A 20,321-nucleotide genomic window follows, 5' to 3' on the forward strand; every position below is an offset into this window, starting at 1 on the left:
ACAGTCATAAAAATGGATTCCTTAATAAAATAATAATACAGTTTTAAAAAAAAAAACCACCATAGACTTATTCCTATACATACCTGAAAACATCCAAACTTACCCTCCTGCCAGAAAAGTAACTTTTGCTTGCTGGGCAACATGATCCAAAATAATAAGTGCAAAATCTAATATAGTATTTATAAGAAATAGGAATTCTTAATGAGGCTTTCACCCAGCGGTCATGACTGATTATAAATATCCTGTTTGTTGTTCTGCTCACTCATGTCTGACTCTTTGTGACCCCATGAACTATAGCTTGCCAGGCTCCTCCGTCCATGGGATTCTCCAGGCAAAATACTGGAGTGTGTTGCCAACCTACTCCAAGGGCTCTTCCTGACCCGGGGATCAAACCCGCATCTCTCGCGTCTTTTTCCGCATTGCAGGCGGATACTTTTACCACTGCACCACCTGGGGAGCCCAAATGCAAATGGAGTTTTTCTAGGTAGATCTGTCCCAGAAGAGTTTCAAGAACCACTGGTATAAAGTTAGAAACTAAAGTTGTTGTTTTATGTGATATTTCTCAGAAGAATCGTGAAAACAGAGCGTGCTGATGATTGTTAGTTTTAGTCTTTTATTATTATTTTTTCCAGTACCCACCATTCCTTGTATTATAGCAACCTAGACTGATGAAAACTTGCCTCAGTGCTACTAGTTAAGAGTTCAATGTATATTTGTCATATAGAACTTCAAAATGAAAATAGTATTCATGTGTATCATGTAAACAAGTAATCTTAGCCTAAAGCCTAACAAAATTTTATTCTGTTTATCCCATCTATGCATATGCTAAAAAATGTGTCTTTTTGATTAACAAAAAGAAATGGAAGAAAATATTTGTAGTGATGTGACTATCAGAGGGTTAATCTACAAAATACACAAAAAGCTAATGTAACTTAATATAGAAAAACCAAAACAATCCAGTCAGAAAAATGGGCAGAAAACCTAAATAGACATCTTACCAAAGAAGACATACAAATGGCCAACAGGTACATGAAAAGATGTTCAGTATCACTAATTATTAGAGAAATGCAAATCAAAACCACAGTGGGGTATCTTCTCACAGCAGTCAGAATGGCTGCCGTGAAAAAGTCTGCAAATTATAAATGCTGAAGAGGGTGTGGAGAAAAGAGAACCCTCCTACACTGTTGGTGGGAATGTAAATTGGTGTAACTACTATGGAAAACAGTACAAGTTTCCTTAAAAATAAAAAATAGAGCTACATATGATTCAGCAGTCCCATTCATGACTGTATATCCAGAAAAGAGGAAAACTGTAATTTAAAAAGATACATGTACCCCAGTGTTCATAGCATAACTATTTATAGCAGCCAAAAACCAGAAGCAACCTAAGTGTCCATCAGCAGATGATCAACTTAAGAGGATGTGGTGTATATACACAATGGAATGTTATTCAGCCATATAAAGAATGAAATATTGCCCTTTGCAGCAACATGGGTGAACCTAGAGAATGTTAGAAGAAAATCAGACAAAGATAAATATTGTGTGATATCCCTTATATGTGGAATCTAAAAAATAATACAAATAAATCTGTATATGAAGTAGAAACAGACACTCATAGAAAACAAATTTATGGTCATCAGTGGGGAGAGGGAGGGAGGGACAAATCAGGAGTATGGGATTAACAAATGCAAACTACTGTACATAAAATAGATAAGCAACAGTGATTTACTGTACAGCACATGGAATTATACTCAATGTATAATAATCTATAGAAAATAATCTGAAAAAATTATGTATATATCTGAATCGTGTTATATACGTGAAACAAACACAGTGTTTTAAATCAAGTATAATTTTTTTTAATGTACTTTTTGAGAGACTGTGTGTCCCATAGGAGGTGTTTTATGTTTCCTATAAATATGTGAGAGAAGTGTATTAACAAACTTACTGGGTATTTTAATTCTGTGGAACTGTTCAGAGTCTTGAGTCATTAAAACACTCATCTGCTCCTTTCAGTGGTTACCGCCTGTGACATGGCAGGCGCAGCCATGTACGAGCTGGTGAGAGTGGGCCACAGCGAGTTGGTTGGAGAGATTATCCGATTAGAGGGCGACATGGCTACCATCCAGGTGTATGAAGAAACTTGTATCCTTTTTACTTCAATTTCTGGCCATTTTCTACAAGTCAGAATTTAAAGATTTTTGGCCAAGGTAAAAGCACCACTAGTGATATCAGAAACATGGAATGCTGGTATTTTGAAGAAAGCTGATAGATAGACATTTATTGAAAGGTACTAGAAATTAGTGCTCTTATTTTGAGAAATCAGTATTATCTCCTGAACTTTCATTTCTGTTAATATTTCAGTGCTGTTATTCTTATGCATTACTTCTCTGACTACTTAATTAAGTTTTATTTGGGACAGCTTTTTTGCCATGCAGAAATATATGCTTACAGGACCTCTTCTCTCTATGTCAGTATTGGAGTGCTAATTCTAAACAAAATCACCTGAAATTTTTAATAAAATTAAAAGTCTTCATAGCTATGAAATCATCACTAATCAAAAGGATTTTTTTCTATTGTTAGATTTATCTTTAATTTAGTCTTTCACATGGTTTAAAGATTTAAAGTAAACAAATGAATGTGTGTTTAGTGAGAACCTGCCCCACTTTTGTCATCCTGTATTTGGCCAGGTTTCAAAACAGACATGCATTCATGCAACCAGTTTGTTAGTTCCACTTACTATATATCCTTCTAGTTTTTTATATGGACCATTATAAATGTGTATTTTTATTTCCTTTTTTTTCCCCAGAAGATAGTATAAGTACTGTTCTACACCTTTTATTCACTTAAAAATATTTGTATTGTGGAAGATGGATAGATATGTGATAAATAAGATGCAGTGTGTATGGTAGATCACTGTAATATTCTTTCAACTTTGCTATAGGCTTGAAATATTTTTATAAACAAATATTGGAAATTAAAGTATATTTTGGAGATCTTACATTCATAAAAGTACCTGTCCTTTTTTACAGCTACATAGAATTCCAGCATATGAATATACCATCACTTATTAATAAATCTCTTAATGATTGTTAAGTCTTAAAATTTTTTTGGTTGTTTCTCAGTCTTAAGAGTTTAAGTTTTTTTTCTAATTCTAATATCCTTTTTAAGGAACTGATATTCCTCATCAGTATAGTTGAAGCAATGTATTATAGAGAGGCTTTTGAATCTATTTTTAGCCTGTGGGTCCCAAACTGTGCCCAAGGCACTCTGGGCAGCTGCAGCAAACTCATGTGGTGCCCTGGGATGTTTTAAGGATTTGCGGTAAACACAAGAATATTCAACATCTTCTCAGACACCATGAGAACTAGTAGCTTGAGATAATAAACAGTTTCATTATCTGACTGCACTGTATTCTTGTCGATGATGTCATATCTTTGTGAAGCCGAGTTTTTGGCAATTGCTAAGCTAAAAACCAGGTGTCATATGAAAACCAGGTGTCATATGATGTGGATTGGGTATTCAGTCTGATTCCTAGGTTTGGAAATTATAGACTACCCAACAGGCACATAAATCCCCTTTGCAAGAATTGAGATTATTTAAAAATGAAGTTAAAATGTTCTTTTTTCTTTCAATTTTTGTGTCTTTTTGTTTCAATTTATGTGTCTTTTTGTTTCAGAGTGCTACTCACTTGTTAGACACATAAACTTATTAAAATGTTTGAGCATGATTATTTAGTAGATGGAATTATAAAATATATCTTTTGTTGTAGATCTCTATGAAAAAGTTACCGAAACACTCACGATGCTGTGGACTATAAGTTTGAAAATCTCAGGTTTAGCTTCTTATATGTCATTTCGTGTTAAGCTGTGGTACTTCTTTATTTTATATTATCTCCGGTATTTCATAGTGAGTTTTCCTCAACCGCCGTTCCCAGCTGGTGTGTCTGTTGGAGACCCTGTACTTCGCACTGGTAAACCCCTCTCAGTTGAGCTTGGTCCAGGCATTATGGGAGCCATTTTTGATGGTATTCAAAGACCTTTGTCGGATATCAGCAGTCAGACTCAAAGTATTTACATTCCCAGAGGAGTAAATGTGTCTGCTCTTAGCAGAGATGTCAAATGGGATTTCACACCTTGCAAAAACCTACGGGTATGTCTTTGTAATCAAAATTTCTAAAGTTGGTGAAAGAATGTGAAAAGAGTGTTTAGTGAACTATTTTGTACTCTTCGTCAAAATAAAAGTGGACCGCAGAAGCATAGTTTACTTGTTTTTTTTTTTAAGCTCCACAAGAAGGATTATAGAACAAATACGTTATACTGATAAGTGAGGCAAATGAGTTAAATAATGGCAAGGGGCATTTCCTTGATGTTTATTGAACATTAAATGGCTTGACATTTCTTTGAGTATTAAGCAACAAGTATGTTTGTTCTCTAGGTTGGTAGTCACATCACTGGTGGAGATATTTACGGAATTGTCAATGAGAACTCTCTCATCAAACACAAAATCATGTTGCCTCCACGAAACAGAGGAACTGTCACCTACATCGCTCCACCTGGAAATTACGATACCTCTGTAAGTATCATATAAACTTTAACTCGCATGAGTGGCCCCACTGATACAGTTACCCAGCTGTAGAACTCTCAATAGTTATAGAATTCATATTTAATATGTAAGTTTTAAGTTATTTTCATAATTTAAGATATTTTCCTTTAAAACTTGAGTTTAGGAATACAAAAGGCAAAATATATTGTTTCTTTTTGAAGAGAAACAGCTAGTACAGTATTTTCTTACCTTCTTAACTTATGCTACATTATTTAAACCCCCGATTCTTTTCTCTTTTTTTATTTTGGTCACACCATGGGGTATGGGGGAGCATAGTTCCCTGACCAGAGATGAAACCTGTGCTCCCTGCAGTGGAAACATGGAGTCTTAACCGCTGGACTGCCAGGGAAGTTCCCAAACCCCTGATTCTTTAGGCATAGAAAAGACTTTGATCTAAAAAAAAAAAAAAGACTTTGATCTTAATTTTCAGTCTCTATTCACATAATGAATCATAGAATGGATTGTAAGTTCTTACTCTCAGTGAACCATTTAAAACTTAGTCCTTTGCTATTATTGATAATCACATCATATCAAATACAGTAGATACATGATAATCTTTGTGGGTTTGAAGAATCTTTATTGGGAAGGTCATTGTAGTATATAACTTTTTCCCAATAAGATATGATGATAACAATTTTCTGATCATCTCACATGAATAAGATCTGTGCTCTATGGCATAATAGAGAACAAAAGAATTAAGATTGGGGTTCTGGGCATTCAGCTGTCCTTACTCACTAGCTTAGAGAATCACTCACCCACATGTTAAAGAACAGTCCTAAAATGGACAATTCAGATTCATGTTTATCAACAAGGTTACAAATTTCTGTAGGTCTTTGGACCTTGAGATCATTTGTGAATAGTTAAAACCATCTCACTATTTACACATGTTAAAAGTTACTCATTATCTTTTTGCTTTTGTAAATAATTTAAAATATTTAACTTTATTAAATATTTTAGGATTCTTAATTAGATTAATATTTTTCATTAAAGCAGTGCAAGAGGATTATAATAAAGTAAAAAAACAAAGAATGGAAAATAAATTATGAAAGTTTTCATTTCTTCCCTCCCTCAGTTCAAGGAATATCTTTTGTATCCTTCAGGAATTTTTCCTGTGTATATTCATGTAATTTATTTAACTGTTTCTCTATTACTTGAAATACTTCTTTCCCCAAAGTTTCTAAACTTTTTTTTTTAATCATTAAAATAGTAATAAGTGTACCTAGTTTAAAAAAAAATCAGAACGGTATATATTTATAATAAAAGATGTAAGTCTCCCTCCCTACTTCCACATACTACCTCTCTAATCCCCCCTAGGAGAAGTCTGGCATTACTTTTTCTTTAGAGGAAGAAATGTTCATAGTATTCTGAAAATTCCACTGTATTTCTATAGGATGTCGTGTTGGAGCTTGAATTTGAAGGTATAAAGGAGAAGTTCAGCATGGTCCAAGTATGGCCTGTACGTCAGGTTCGGCCTGTCACTGAGAAGTTGCCAGCTAATCATCCTCTGTTGACTGGCCAGAGAGTCCTTGATGCCCTTTTTCCGTGAGTTTGAGCTGTGTCCCATAGTTTGCCCTCATATTTTTATATGTGCTTACTGTTTCACTTCTTTATAGATAAGGTTTTATGTGCTAATCCTAAAATAGGTTTTATCTAGAGAAATATGTTTTATGTTTTTGCCAGTGCTTATTTAGAGTCAGACCATTGAAGAGAATTTATTTTTTCACAGTTGCAAAAGGAAAGCATTATTTCTAAAACTTTCTGAAATTTTCTTGTTATCCTATAATTAGTAGATTGATGTGACTTTACATTGATGATTTCTAAAATCACCTGGGTTCTCTGTGCTATATCCAGCAATCTTTCTTAACTTTATAGTCTGCTCTTTGCCATTTTCTTCAGTTGCTTAAAAACCTTTCTCTTTAAGTTTTAGGTATAACCATACTATCCTTTACTTTTAACAAATCACTTCATCTTTTAATTTGCAGAAAAAACTGAAGCAGTGATATTAACTCTTTTAACTTCTGATCACCAACCCCTGTATGTCTCCCTTCAGCTTGCTTACTTTTAAACTTACTCTGTGTTGTTCTATTACTCTCTCATAAGATCTTCAGTACTTTGACTCTTCTTATTTAATCAGCACCTCCTGTTTCTATATCCTTTAGAATCCAGTTTAAATTTAGTAGTCTATCACTTCTATGACTATTTGTCAGTATATTACATTTTCTTGTTTCTTTGTCTTCTGTCTTCTATCATACCCACCTGGTAAAATACCAACTGTGAATCAGTCTGGCTATCTCCTTCTCCCAAATCTACACTCAGGCTGCTGAGAAAAATAAGTGCAGGTTGGTATCTCAGCACTGTGGCATAATCCTTCTGCATTTCCCTAATTGTCATTCTTCTGCTCTCCTCAGTGACTATTTCAAACCTCTCCACCTGCCTCAGATCTTCAGCTCTTCTTTCTCCTTTATTCTCACCAAATGGTCATCTCAGATCCTTCACAAAGAACTGAGGGGCCATCAGATTTGGAATTCTGTCAGTTAACACGTGTTCCCATTTATCCTTTGTTCCTCTTCCTTTTTCTGGTGTTTACCCCACCTCATGTCTCCTCAGAGACCTTCCATTAGGTGACCTTCCTTTCTTCTCCCATGTGATGAAAAGAGATCTGCTTTCTACCCTTCTCTTTCTGCCTTCCACTACTTTTCTCCTTATCTTCACAGCCAAACTTCTTGAAAAAAGTTGTCTCCACTTCTCCCACTTTAATTCACTGTACCACTATGGCCATGGTTCCACTCCTCAGTGAATCTACTCTCACTAACATTGTCAGTCACTCCCATATTGATAACTCAATAAATAAGTTAGTATTTTCTTAATTCCTACAACATTTGATGTGGATATTGCATTCTACTCCTTCCTCCTTGAACATCCACTTCCTTTGCTTTTCCGTTTACCTTCTTCTACAGGAAGGTATTGCTTATTCTCTATTGCAGCTTTCTTCGCCTTAATTTTGCTATTTCTTAAGAGTTTTTCTCTTTTCTTTCCTCATTATACATCTTACCCTCTGTGAATGACTTCATCCACTCTCAAGACTTAAATGTTCATCTATATATGTTGATTTCTAAACCTGTATCATCATCTTAATCACCACTCCTTTTCTTGAAACTTTGCTGCCTCTCTCAGTAATTGTACATCCAGTGAATCCCTCTTCTAAAATCTGTGACTTCTCTCAAGGATTGTTTTTACTCTCCCACATCTTATTAATGAACTAGTGCTGTTATTCTGTTCCCTAAATATTTTTTTATCTGCATCTTTCATCCCTACTCCATGACTGTACTTCACATATTCAGTTTTGCCTTCTTTCCGAGTGGTTGTCCATATTAGATAGTGATCCAACTAAAACACATATGTGATCCTGCACTGTTTTGCTTGAAGTGCTCTTTATTGCTCTCAAGACAAACATACAATCCTTAACCCCATACAAAGCCACCTGTGACCTGGCTCCTGCTTACCTTCTAGTATTGTCTCAGCGACTTGCTGTCCAACTGCTTCCTTACAGACCATGCTCCAGGCTTCCCGATGGGCTTTTAAATCCTCAAGCAGGGCTCCCTCTTGCTCCTGAACTTTTGGTTATGCTGTTCCTTCTGCATAGCATGTTATTTCCCTACATATGGCTGATTTCTGTTTCCTTTCAGATCTTAGCTTCTGTCAGAAAGACTTTCCTGTCAGAAACCCCACTCCAGTCCAGCGTCAGACTTTGTACCCCTTCTGTGTACTCCCACAAACCTTGAATGGGCTCTGTGGTAGCACTTTTCACATTGGATTGTTGAACTTCTAACGTGGGACACACCCAGCCCTGCCTTCCCGCCCTGGCTTAAAGATGATTTGAAAGAAGTATGCAAAGCCATAGGATGAATGGACTTGCCTTTCTAGTTTATCAGAGTCACTGAAAGGCTTCAATGGGAAAACATTTTAATGCATACTAGTTTCATATGTGGAGAAGGCAATGGCACCCCACTCCAGTACTCTTGCCTGGAGAATTCCATGGACGAAGGGGCCCGGTGGGCTGCAGTCCATGGGGTTGCTAAGGGTCGGACATGACTGAGCGACTTCACTTTCATGTTTCACTTTTATGCGTTGGAGAAGGAAATGGCAACCCACTCCAGTGTTCTTGCCTGGAGAATCCCAGGGACGGCAGAACCTGGTGGGGTGCTGTCTATGGGGTCGCACAGAGTCGGACACGACTGAAGTGACTTAGCAGCAGTAGCAGCAGTTTCATATGAGAAAAGTCTGTTATCCTTATTAAGGATGCAGTGTTTGTGTGAATTTTATGATGAAATACACTATTACAAAGGAATTTCCCTTAGCATTATGTCTCATTTCTTCTGTCCAGACCCTCCTACCTGACCCACATACTCGCTCACATACACACATACTTGTGACATTCACTCTCCTCTGCTCTTAAGAGTATGTCCCTCTCTACTCCCACTTTTTAGGGAAAGTTTGAAAGTGGTTGCTAAATTGTTTGTGATCACCAGCAGACTCCACCAGAGTCACCAGTTTACCTACTGGAATGAGAGCTCTGTGAATATAGGAACATGCCTGTCTTCTTCACTGCTGTCTCTTTAGCGTCTCCAAGCATAGTTTGTACTGCCTTGGAAGGACTTCATAGGTACTTATTGAGTAGGTACATTGCCTTAACACCTTAACAAAAGTCTTGCTTATTAACCTCTATAACAAAATAGGAAATTCTTAGGTCTTATTTTTTACCTCAGAAGACAACCTTCAAAAATGTTTGTATTTTTCTTTTAGCTTTAATTCTTATATTGTCCTTTCATAAACTGATTTATTTAAGCATTCAGAGTATCTTTAGTACTGTTTTATTTATCTTATTTTCATAGTCCTCTTCTCCAGGTACCTTATGGAACATACTTTCACTTTCCAGCTATTACAGATGATTAATTATTGTAAAAAACATATCCTACTTTAGGTGCAAATAGGGGAACAGTTGTTATATCTCTGTCAGTACCTCAGTCTTTGTAAGTGTATGTACAGATGACAATATTTTAAAGTGCTCTCTTTAACTTGTATTTCTGTGTCACTTTTGTTGTTGTTGTTCAGTCACTGAAGTTGTGTCTGACTCTGTGACCCCAGAGATCGTAGCCTGCCAGGCTCCTCTGTCTGTGGGATTGTTTGCCATTGAATCGCCAGGGTAGCCCCTGTGTCTCTAACCTACTTTGTTTATTGGTGTATATTAGCGAGTAAAGTAATCCTTACTTGTTTGCTTTGTGTAGATGTGTACAGGGAGGAACTACTGCAATCCCTGGGGCCTTTGGCTGTGGGAAGACAGTGATATCACAGTCTCTATCCAAGTATTCCAACAGTGATGTGATCATCTACGTAGGATGTGGTGAGAGAGGAAACGAGATGTCTGAAGTCCTCCGGGACTTCCCAGAGGTCTGTATCTATAAAGCTTCCAATACTGGTCTAGAGAAAATACCACTAATCAGCTTTCATTGGCAATTAATAAAGCTTTGTTTTGGATCTGGAGCAATGCTCTTATTTATCAAAGATATTTTAAGGAATTTTCTAATTATATTTATGATTCAATTTGTATACCGAAGGAAGGGAATTTGAATTTTTCAGTCAAAACTCTTGAAAGTTTCTTTTTGTGGTCTAGTGATTTTCAATTATTGGGAGAAAGATAAAATAGGCAAAATATCTATTGGTGTGAAAGTCATATAGACTTTGAATGGTCTACTAGGTTACTGTAATAATAATATTCCTATTTCCATAAAATAATGGACTTTTTTTATGAAATGGAAATACTGACTGTTTTCTTTACAGCACAGTGGGATAGAGGGAAGAGGTTGGAATGATGGGAAATACTTCTTTGGGAACACAGATGATAAGGAGGATTAAATATAAACAAGTTGTGAAAATGAAACTAAAAATTTCTATTTCGAAACTGGGGGAATCACTAATAGATTGTTTGTCTCTAGCTCACGATGGAAGTCGATGGTAAGGTAGAGTCAATTATGAAGAGAACAGCATTGGTAGCCAATACATCCAATATGCCTGTGGCTGCTAGAGAAGCCTCTATTTATACTGGTGAGTGTATGAATTGGAATGAAAGAGAGTAACATGTGTTCTCTAGTTTAAAGCTAGCACCAAAATATTTTTTTTCCAAAGAACTTTTCATTCTAAAGTATCTTCATACATATAACCATATTCCTAGAACTTTTTTCTTTTTTTTAAATATTGGGCTTCCCAGGTGGCTCAGTGATAAAGAATCCGCCTGCTAAGCAGGAGACTCAGGTTCAATCCTTGGATCAGGCAGATCCCCTGGAGAAGGAAATGGCAATCCACTCCAGTATTCTTGCCCAGGAAATCCCACGGACAGAAGAACCTGGCAGGCTACACAGTCCATAGAGTCAGACATGACTTAGTGATTAAACCACCACCACCACATTGCACTCATCATTATATCTTAAGACTCTGTCCATATAAGACATTGATATGTGTGTGTGTGTGTGTGTGTGTGCACGCGCATGCACTCAGTCATGTCCGACTCTGTGATCCCGTGGAGTGTAGCCCACTAGGCTCCTCTGTCCGTGAAATTTTCTAGGCAAGAATGCTGGAGCGAGTTGCCATATCCTACTTCAGGGATCTTTCTGAGCCAGGGATCGAACCCATGGTCTCTTGCATTTCCTGCATTGGCAGGTGGATTCTTTACCACTGTGCTACCTGGGAAGCTCCATAAGAAATTAATAGAACTGCTTTAATCTTTTTAATGACTTTAAAATGAAGTATCTTCTATTTCTGGGTTTTTGGGGTTTTTTGGGTTTTTTTTTTTTTTTTTCATATTTTGTCATTGCTCTGTCCCTGGATGTATCTGTATCTCTATAACTTGAATTTTCAGCTTTGAATTATAATACTTTGATTATCAGTATGTTTATGTATTTCCATCTTTGCTCCCATTTTCATCCCAGCTTTTGGTACTTTGAATTCTACATATTCAGGAGTTATAATATTCACATTATGTTCTGTATCCATAGATACAATGTTTGTATTAGCTTTAGACCTAGTAAAATGGAGTCAGTTTCCACTGGCAGCGAGGTCCCTTGACTGTAATTTTTCCATTTGTTTTACAATTGGACAAATTTTGATTTTTGGAAGTTTTTTCGAGAAAGGCTCATGGAAACTATATTCTCTGAATTGTTATTTCTTTGCAAGTTTGGGTTTTTTCTACTGCCTTATAATTTTAACAGTAATTTGACAGAATATAACATTTTTTGGTCAGCATTTCTTGTGCTGAGGAGAGATCTGACACTGGCCTACTTTTTTTCCTTTTTTAAGTGATTTTTCCTTGTACCCAAAGGAATGCTTCTTTAACTTTGATATGTTATAATTTTATTGGAATATATCCCACTATTGATAGTTCTGTTAATTTTTTCCTGAAACATAGTGTACCTTTACAGTCTCTGACTATGTCTTTCACTTTGGAAAAATTTTGAGAATTGTTTCTGGAAATTTTTCTCTTCCATTATGGTTACCTTCAAGTGGAACATATTGCATTTCCTTTATCTGTTTCCATATGTATTGTTTCCTCTCTGCTGCTGCTGCTGCTAAGTTGCTTCAGTCATGTCTGACTCTGTGCGACCCCATAGATGGCAGCCCACCAGGCTCCCCGCCCCTGGGATTCTCCAGGCAAGAACACTGGAGTGGGTTGCCATTTCCTTCTCCAGTGCATGAAAGTGAAAAGTGAAAGTGAAGTCACTCAGTCGTGTCTGATCTCTAATTCTTATCGTTTAGCCATTTGCTTGTTTTTTTCACAGGATAATCAGTGTTTATCCTTTGTATTGCTTCTGATGAAACTTTTATGTTGTTCTAGTTCTTTGTTGAGTTCTGCTGGCTCATGAAACAACCTTTTTATCTTCCTGTGTATTCCTTGAGATTTTTATTTTGTGGTAGGATGCAGTATTAAGATTTTCTTTTATTAGTTAATTGTGATCTCAGTTCTCATTTGTTCCTTGGCAGATTAATTCTTGTACTGTGTTCTTCTTTTTATTCTTTTATTTTTGTTTAGTTCATATGCTGATGTTTATTGTTACTATCACTTATCTTTGCAGGAGATGGGAGGGGATGGTTGTTTCTGTGATCCAAAGTAGCAGGACTTCTTCCTGGTAATCAGTGAAATTTGTTATAGCATAAAATTATATAATTTATTTTACTTCTGTCCTACCAGCAAAATCCACAGCGACAAGGCCACTTACAATGAATTCTTTCTCTTCTACCCAGCTTATTTCACTTTTTACCTACTGAAAAGGGGTATCTTTCTGAATTTTATTTCTCCCCATCCCCCTACTTCCCCTTGAGGCCAAACTGGGTCCATAGAACCCCTGCTGCTAGCCCGGTACCCCTTTTACTGTGTTCCAGACAAAGGACTCTTGGTTTTGCTCTTCAGGATGTACTTTCTAATTTGCAGAAGCATAGCCTGAGGCTGTGCAGCCTTAGGTGAATTCTTGGTGTCTTGTTTTTTCATTGTTGTTTGTTTTGTTTTAATCTCTTTTAGTTAGCTTTCCTCATGATTTTGTTTTGAAGCTAAACATGGCCCCTAGTTTTTGACAGTGGAGTTTGTGTTTCTGTATTTCTTGTTCTCCTTGTTTGGTGGTTACTCTTCTGAGAAGGAGAAAGTGACATAATCATCTACTATTTTAAGGCAAGAAGTCTACCTCCTTCTTTTAATTGACTACACAGTATCCCTTTGTATGGATATATCACAATCCATTTAACTGGCATTCCTTTGGTGGACACTTGGATCATTGATAGTTTTTTTGCTCTCACAAACATCACACCATAAAACATCCTTATGCATGTTATTTACACTTTTACATCACTGTTACGTCATATGTTTTATGTGCATGTTTCTTTGTATTTTTGTCAGGTTAAGCTCTTAGAAGTAAAATTGCTGAGAATATAACTGTTAATATAGATTTTAGATTCTAATAGCTCTTCAAAAGGAATAACAGTGGACACAAATTCTGTTTCTTCACATACTCACCAATGCTCATTTTTCCAGTAGTTTTTTATGGTAATTATTATACAGAAAAGTTAAAAGAATACTGCAGTGAGTACCTATGTACCCCACACCTAGATTTGACAGTTGACATTTTGTTCCCTCTGTTTTTATTAGATGACTCTTCATTCTGTATTCCTTACAGGGAGCTAGCATTTGTCCCGAATCTGTTAACCATTTGAAAATTGCCTTCTGTCCATTTTTGTATTGGTTAGTAGTTTATCATACTAATTGGTAAAGCTCTTTGAAATGAGTCTTTCTTCTTTTGTGAGTAGCAGATATTTTCCTAGTTTGCTTATCTTTTGATTTTGTCTGATTCGTAGGCACTAATATCTTTAGGTTTATGAAAGTGGTCTGTCAGACTTCTTTGAGGTTTACTCTTGTGTATCTGTCTCTTTTGTCAAATTTTTTAATATATATATAGATATACAAGCATTAGTGAATGTCATCATAGAGGCATAGCATGCTTGTACCATCAGATTGAAATACATGATAATTACTGTGCTTTTTAAGCCTTAATAATGATACTACTTAAAGACTTTGTTCCTTGAACCATATTTTAGAAGCCTTGGAAGTCAGTATTTTTTTATTCTGACAGATGTAATATGATAAATAGTAAAGTTCTGAATTTTCCAGCAGCTATTTTATTTATATAACCCTTTGTTTCTTTACTGGTAAAATAAAGTAATTAAGGCAGTAGATTTTGGAATTGTTATGATGTAGCAGCTAATATCAGAGAAGACAGTAGCAACCCACTCCAGTACTCTAGCCTGGAAAATCCCATGGACGGAGGAGCCTGGTGGGCTGCAGTCCATGGGGTCGCAAAGAGTTGGACATGATTGAGCGCCTTCACTTTCACTTTTCACTTTCATGCATTGGAGAAGGAAATGGCAACCCACTCCAGTGTTCTTGCCTGGAGAATCCCAGGGACAGGGGAGCCTGGTGGGCTGCCGTCTATGGGGTTGCACAGAGTCGGACATGACTGAAGAGACTTAGCAGCAGCAATAGCAACTAATACACAATTCTCATATCTTGCAGTTGTATAGTACTTTGTATTTTTCAGAGGGCGTTTATAGATACCATATCATCTGATGTGTACAGCTAGATGGGGTAAGAGTTATTGCATTTTAACAGATGAAGAAACCACACTGGGAAGTGAGGTTACTTTACTAAGAGTAATGACAGTATGGGAACTAGAACCCAGGACTGCTTTCTGTGTACTGTATCAGCTTCTTCTGACTGGTTACTGAATGTGATTTTACAGGAGAGGACCCAGTCTATGCAGCAGAATGATCTAGATAATATTATTTCTCACATTAATAACATTTACTACTTTTGAAAAATAACCAAACAAGCTAATTAATTGAGGGTATTTTTGGTGCATATGTATGTGAGATACATAGAAAAAAATGCATTGTAAATTAATTTCAGACTTAATTATCTTAACAAAGAATGGGAGAAAAGTCTTTTCCTACTTTTAAAAATGTTTATCAGGGTAGACTAGGCTATGAAAAACCCAAACATAATTGTTGAATATAATAGATGTTTATTTCAGATGATGAGGGCATTCTCTTTTATTCTATCATTTTGGGGTTGGGACCCAGGCTAAACAGAGCTCTTTCATTTTAACACATACTTTCCATAGATCCTGGGAGTTCTCTCCCTCTCAGTAAGCCAGAAGGAAGAGTAGCATGGAATGATGTGTGTCTTGCCTTCTGAAGAAACACTTGACTCTACATTCCATTAGATAAGGGTCAGTTACTTGCCAAATCTAAATGCAGAGGAGGCTAGACAGTATATTCAGCTGTGTACCCGAAAGAACCACAAACTGAATAGCTAGCAGTCTTAACTTAGGAACTTACTGCATTAAAGTTTTCTTAAGGGTAAAAAAGTCAGGATTATATATTATAGAATTATAATTTGTAATATTCTTCCCAATGTAGGAATTACACTGTCAGAATATTTCCGTGACATGGGCTATCATGTCAGTATGATGGCTGACTCCACCTCTCGATGGGCTGAGGCTCTTAGAGAAATCTCTGGTCGTTTGGCTGAAATGCCTGCAGGTAACTCTTTATAATGCTTATTGTATAAGCAAGACTGATAGGATTTGGGGGTTGGCTAGAACTTTGCTTTTAAAATTTTCTTTTCATTTTTCAGATAGTGGATATCCTGCATATCTTGGTGCCCGTTTGGCCTCTTTCTATGAGCGAGCGGGCAGAGTGAAGTGTCTTGGAAATCCTGAGAGGGAAGGGAGTGTCAGCATTGTAGGAGCGTAAGGACCCAAACTATTTACTTATTATAAGAAAAAAGTTACTTTATTTTAAAGAGATAATGTTTAGCCCCACTGAGGGAAGTGCTTCTTAACCAAGGTTGTGCTGGAGTCACCCAAGGGGCTCTTTAGAATGCACATGTTTAGGTCATCTCTACTTGCACTGGTTTCATAGATTTGACTTACCTAGCAACAATTTAGAAAATTATAGACATGTTAAGGTAAGATCCTATCACGATAAAAAAGATATGAAGATTCACTATCCCCACGTACAGCCATACCTTGTTCTCAGACCTTTTCCTTCCTTCTTGCTTCATCTGTTTTAATTAGAAAAATGAAACAGATTATGATTAAATGTCTGTCTCGTTTCTCAGACTAGAAAGTTTTAGCGGTTGTCACTCTTAACTTTCAACTTAGTAAACTGGTTTTTATTTAAGGTTTTTATATAAGATTTTCTTTCCAAAGATTGTATTTCTTAAGTTATTTACATTAAAATTGACTTCAAAGAAGTGCTTTTATTTTATTCGTGTATTTTTTAAAATTGCTTTTATATACAAAATTATTTTCCATAAGCGTTTCTAATGACTTTTTCCTGTTTTTAGAGTTTCTCCACCTGGTGGTGACTTTTCTGATCCAGTTACATCTGCTACTCTTGGTATTGTTCAGGTATGTCTTTTCCTAGTGTAGTCAACTTCTGAGCCCTGCCCCACCCCTTAGGCTGTGCTAAGGTTGTCCGCATCATTGTGAAGCATTCAATTTAGTCATTGAAAAGTAGGCAAGGGTCAGGTCACTTTTAGCAACATTCTTACTACTCAAACTCTTTGATGCCATATGTTTTTAGCTCTTTACCTAGAATTTATAATAGACTTAATGTCTAAAGTAGTAATACATCCAAGTAGCAAACTTTTATTAGTGTTAGAGTAATACTACACTCTAACTTTTGAGTTAGACTAACCCTAGGAATAGAAACAAATGGGCCCAAAAGGGCATAATAGCAAAATCGCACAGAAGTTTTTCTCTTTGTGGTTTGGTCCAAGGCAAGTGATCCTATCAGAGGGTGGCTCTTTTCCATTCAGTAGTAAATCAGCACCAGCAATTCACCTTGGCTCCACTTGCCTGGTAATGCTCTGCGTTTGGCTGATACAGGGCAACTGGAGGAGGTTCACCTGCGTTTTGAACTTTGGGTTCAGAACTGATTGCTCAACTTTGTGGCTCATTCTGTTAGCCACACCCAGACGAAACCAAAGCTGGAAAGTGGAAGTGTAGTTTCTGGCTAGGCTGCTGCTTCCCAGGAACATGACATGAATTCTGGTGCATGGCTAGCCAACTTAGCCATTGAAAGTAAGCCTAAAGGAAAGACATATTTAAATCAGGGCTATAATTGTTTTTGACCTTGATATATTTATAAGCACATGTATTATTCATATGGGAAAAATACAGTACTTACCTATGTTTCTGTCAGTATTAGGTAAAAGGAAGTGGAAGAGGCTAAATTTACAACTTTCAAGGTTTTAACATTTGCTAAAATTTTGAATTTTAAATAACAGGGAAGTGGGGAGCAAAATTAGAAATGCCTAAAATATATGTGAATCTTTGGCCTCAGAAAATTGACTGTCATGGTGGAGTGTTGTGACAAAATGTGGTCCACTGGAGAAAGGAATGACAAGTCACTTCAGTATTCTTGCCTTGAGAACCCCATGAACAGTATGAAAAGGCAAAAGGATAGGACACTGAAAGATGAACTCCCCAGATTGATAGGTGCCCAATATGCCACTGGAGATCAGTGGAGAAATAACTCCAAAAAGAAGGAAGAGACGCAGCCAAAGCAAAAACAACACCCAGTTGTGAATGTGACTGGTGATGGAAGTAAAGTCCAATGCTGTAAAGAGCAATATTGCATAGGAACCTGGAATCTTAGGTCCGTGAATCAAGGCAAATTGGGAGTAGTCAAACAGGAGATGGCAAGAGTGAATGTCGACATTTAGGAATCAGTGAACTAAAATGGACTGAAATGGGTGAATTTAACTCAGATGACCATTATATCTACAACTGTGGACAAGAATCCCTTAGAAGAAATGGAGTAGCTGTCATAGTCAACAAGAGTCTGAAGTGCAGTACTTGGATGAAATCTCAAAAACAACAGAATGATCTGTTTGTTTCCAAGGCAAACAATTCAGTATCACAGTAATCCAAGCCTATGCCCCTACCAGTAATGCTGAAGAAGCTGAAGTTGAATGGTTCTACGAGGACCTACAAGACCTTCTAAAACTAACACCCCAAAAAGATGTCGTTTTCATTATAGGGGACTGGAATGCAAAAGTAGGAAGTCAAGAAACACCTGGAGTAACAGGCAAATTTGGCCTTGGAATACAGATTGAAGCAGGGCAAAGGCTAACAGAGTTTTGCCAAGAGAATGCAATGGTCATAGCAAACACCCTCTTCCAACAACACAAGAGAAGACTCCACACATGGACATCACCAGATGGTCAATACTGAAATCAGATTGATTATAGTCTTTGCAGCCAAAGATGGAGAAGCTCTATACAGTCAGCAAAAACAAGACCAGGAGTTGACTGTGGCTCAGATCATGAACTCCTTATTGCCAAATTCAGACTTATATTGAAGAAAATAGGGAAAAGTACTAGACCATTAAGATATGACCTAAATCAGATCCCTTATGAATTATACAGTGAAAGTGACAAACAGATGCAAGAGATTAAATCTGATAGAGTGCCTGAAGAACTATGGATGGAGGTTCATGACATTGTACAGGAGACAAGACCATCCCCAAGAAAAAGAAATGCAAAAAAGCAAAATGGCTGTCTGAGGAGGCCTTAAAATAGCTGTGAAAAGAAAAGATGTGAAAATTAAAGGAGAAAAGGAAAGATACACCCATTTGAATGCAGAATTCCAAAGACTAGCAGGAGAGATAAGAAAGCCCTCCTCAGTGATCAATGTAAAGAAATAGAGGAAAACAATAGAATAGGAAAGACTAGAGGTCTCTTCAAGAAAATTAGAGATACCAAGGGAACATTTCGTGCAAAGATGGGCACAATAAAGGACAGAAATGGTATGGGCCTAACAGAAGCAGAAGATATTAAGAAGAGGTGGCAAGAATACACAGAACTGTACAAAAAAGAACTTCACGAACCAGATAATCACAATGGTATGATCACTCACCAGAGCCAAACATCCTAGAATTCACAGTCAAGTGGGCCTTAGAAAGGATCACCATGAACAAAGCTAGAGGAGGTGATGGAATTCCAGTTGAGCTATTTTAAATCCTGAAAGATGATGCTGTGAAAGTGCTGCAGTCAGTATGCCAGCAAATTTGGGAAACTCAGCAGTGCCCACAGGACTGGAAAAGGTCGGTTTGCATTCCAATCCCAAAGAAACCCAGTGCCAAAGAATGTTCAAACTGCCACACAATTGCACTCATCTCACACGCTAGTAAAGTAATGCTCAAAATTCTCCAAGCCAGGCTTCAAAAGTATGTGAATTGTGAACTTCCAGATGTTCAAACTGGATTTTAAAAAGGCAGAGGAAGCAGAGATCAAATTGCCAACATCCATTGGATCATCAAATAAGCAAGAAAGTTCCAGAAAAATATCTATTTCTGCTTTATTGACTATGCAAAGCCTTTGACTATGTGGATCACCACAAACTGTGGAAAATTCTGAGAGAGATGGGAATACCAGACCACCTGACCTGCCTCTTGAGAAATCTGTGTGCAGGTCAAGAAGCAGCAGTTAGAGCTGGACATGGACCAACAGACTGGTTACAAATCGGGAAAGGAGTATGTCAAGGCTGTATATTGTCACCTTCCTTATTGAAATTATATGCAGAGTACATCATGAGAGACCCTGAGCTGGATGAAGCACAAGCTGGAATCAAGATTCCCAGGAGAAATATCAGTAACCTCAGATAGGCAGATAACACCACCCTTATGGCAGAAAAGGAAGAACTAAAGAGACTCTTGATGAAAGTGAAAGAGGAGAGTGAAAAAGTTGGCTTAAAACTCAACATTCAGAAGACTAAGATCATGGCATCTGGTCCCATTACTTTATAGCAAATAGATGGGGAAACAGTGAGAAGCTTTATTTTTTTGAGTTTGGAAACACTGCAGACTGTGACTGCAGCCATGAAATTAAAAGACGCTTACTCCTTGGAAGAAAAGCTGTGACCAACCTAGCATAGTAAAAAGCAGAGATATTACTTTGCCAACAAAGGTCTGTCTAGTGAAAGATATGGTTTTCCCAGTAGTCATGTATGGATGCGAGAGTTGGACTATAAAGAAAGCTTAGTGCTGAAGAATTGATGCTTTTGAACTGTGGTGTTGGAGAAGACTCTTGAGAATCCCTAGGACTGCAAGGAG

General features: G+C 37.0%; 1 protein-coding gene across 1 annotated transcript in view; it reads left to right on the plus strand.

Annotated features, from left to right (window-relative positions):
• Nucleotides 1-20,321, plus strand: part of ATP6V1A (ATPase H+ transporting V1 subunit A) — a 60,799-nt gene that overhangs the window by 32,163 nt on the left and 8,315 nt on the right. The window contains exons 3-11 of the mRNA XM_070788243.1: nt 2,016-2,144; nt 3,937-4,151; nt 4,437-4,574; nt 5,995-6,146; nt 9,890-10,052; nt 10,598-10,706; nt 15,618-15,740; nt 15,835-15,949; nt 16,549-16,612. Coding sequence (XP_070644344.1) covers nt 2,016-2,144; nt 3,937-4,151; nt 4,437-4,574; nt 5,995-6,146; nt 9,890-10,052; nt 10,598-10,706; nt 15,618-15,740; nt 15,835-15,949; nt 16,549-16,612 — 1,208 coding nt within the window. The remainder of the gene's footprint in view (nt 1-2,015; nt 2,145-3,936; nt 4,152-4,436; nt 4,575-5,994; nt 6,147-9,889; nt 10,053-10,597; nt 10,707-15,617; nt 15,741-15,834; nt 15,950-16,548; nt 16,613-20,321) is intronic.

The sequence above is a fragment of the Bos indicus genome, chromosome 1 (assembly GCF_029378745.1).
Source record: "Bos indicus isolate NIAB-ARS_2022 breed Sahiwal x Tharparkar chromosome 1, NIAB-ARS_B.indTharparkar_mat_pri_1.0, whole genome shotgun sequence".
Lineage (NCBI taxonomy): Eukaryota > Metazoa > Chordata > Mammalia > Artiodactyla > Bovidae > Bos > Bos indicus.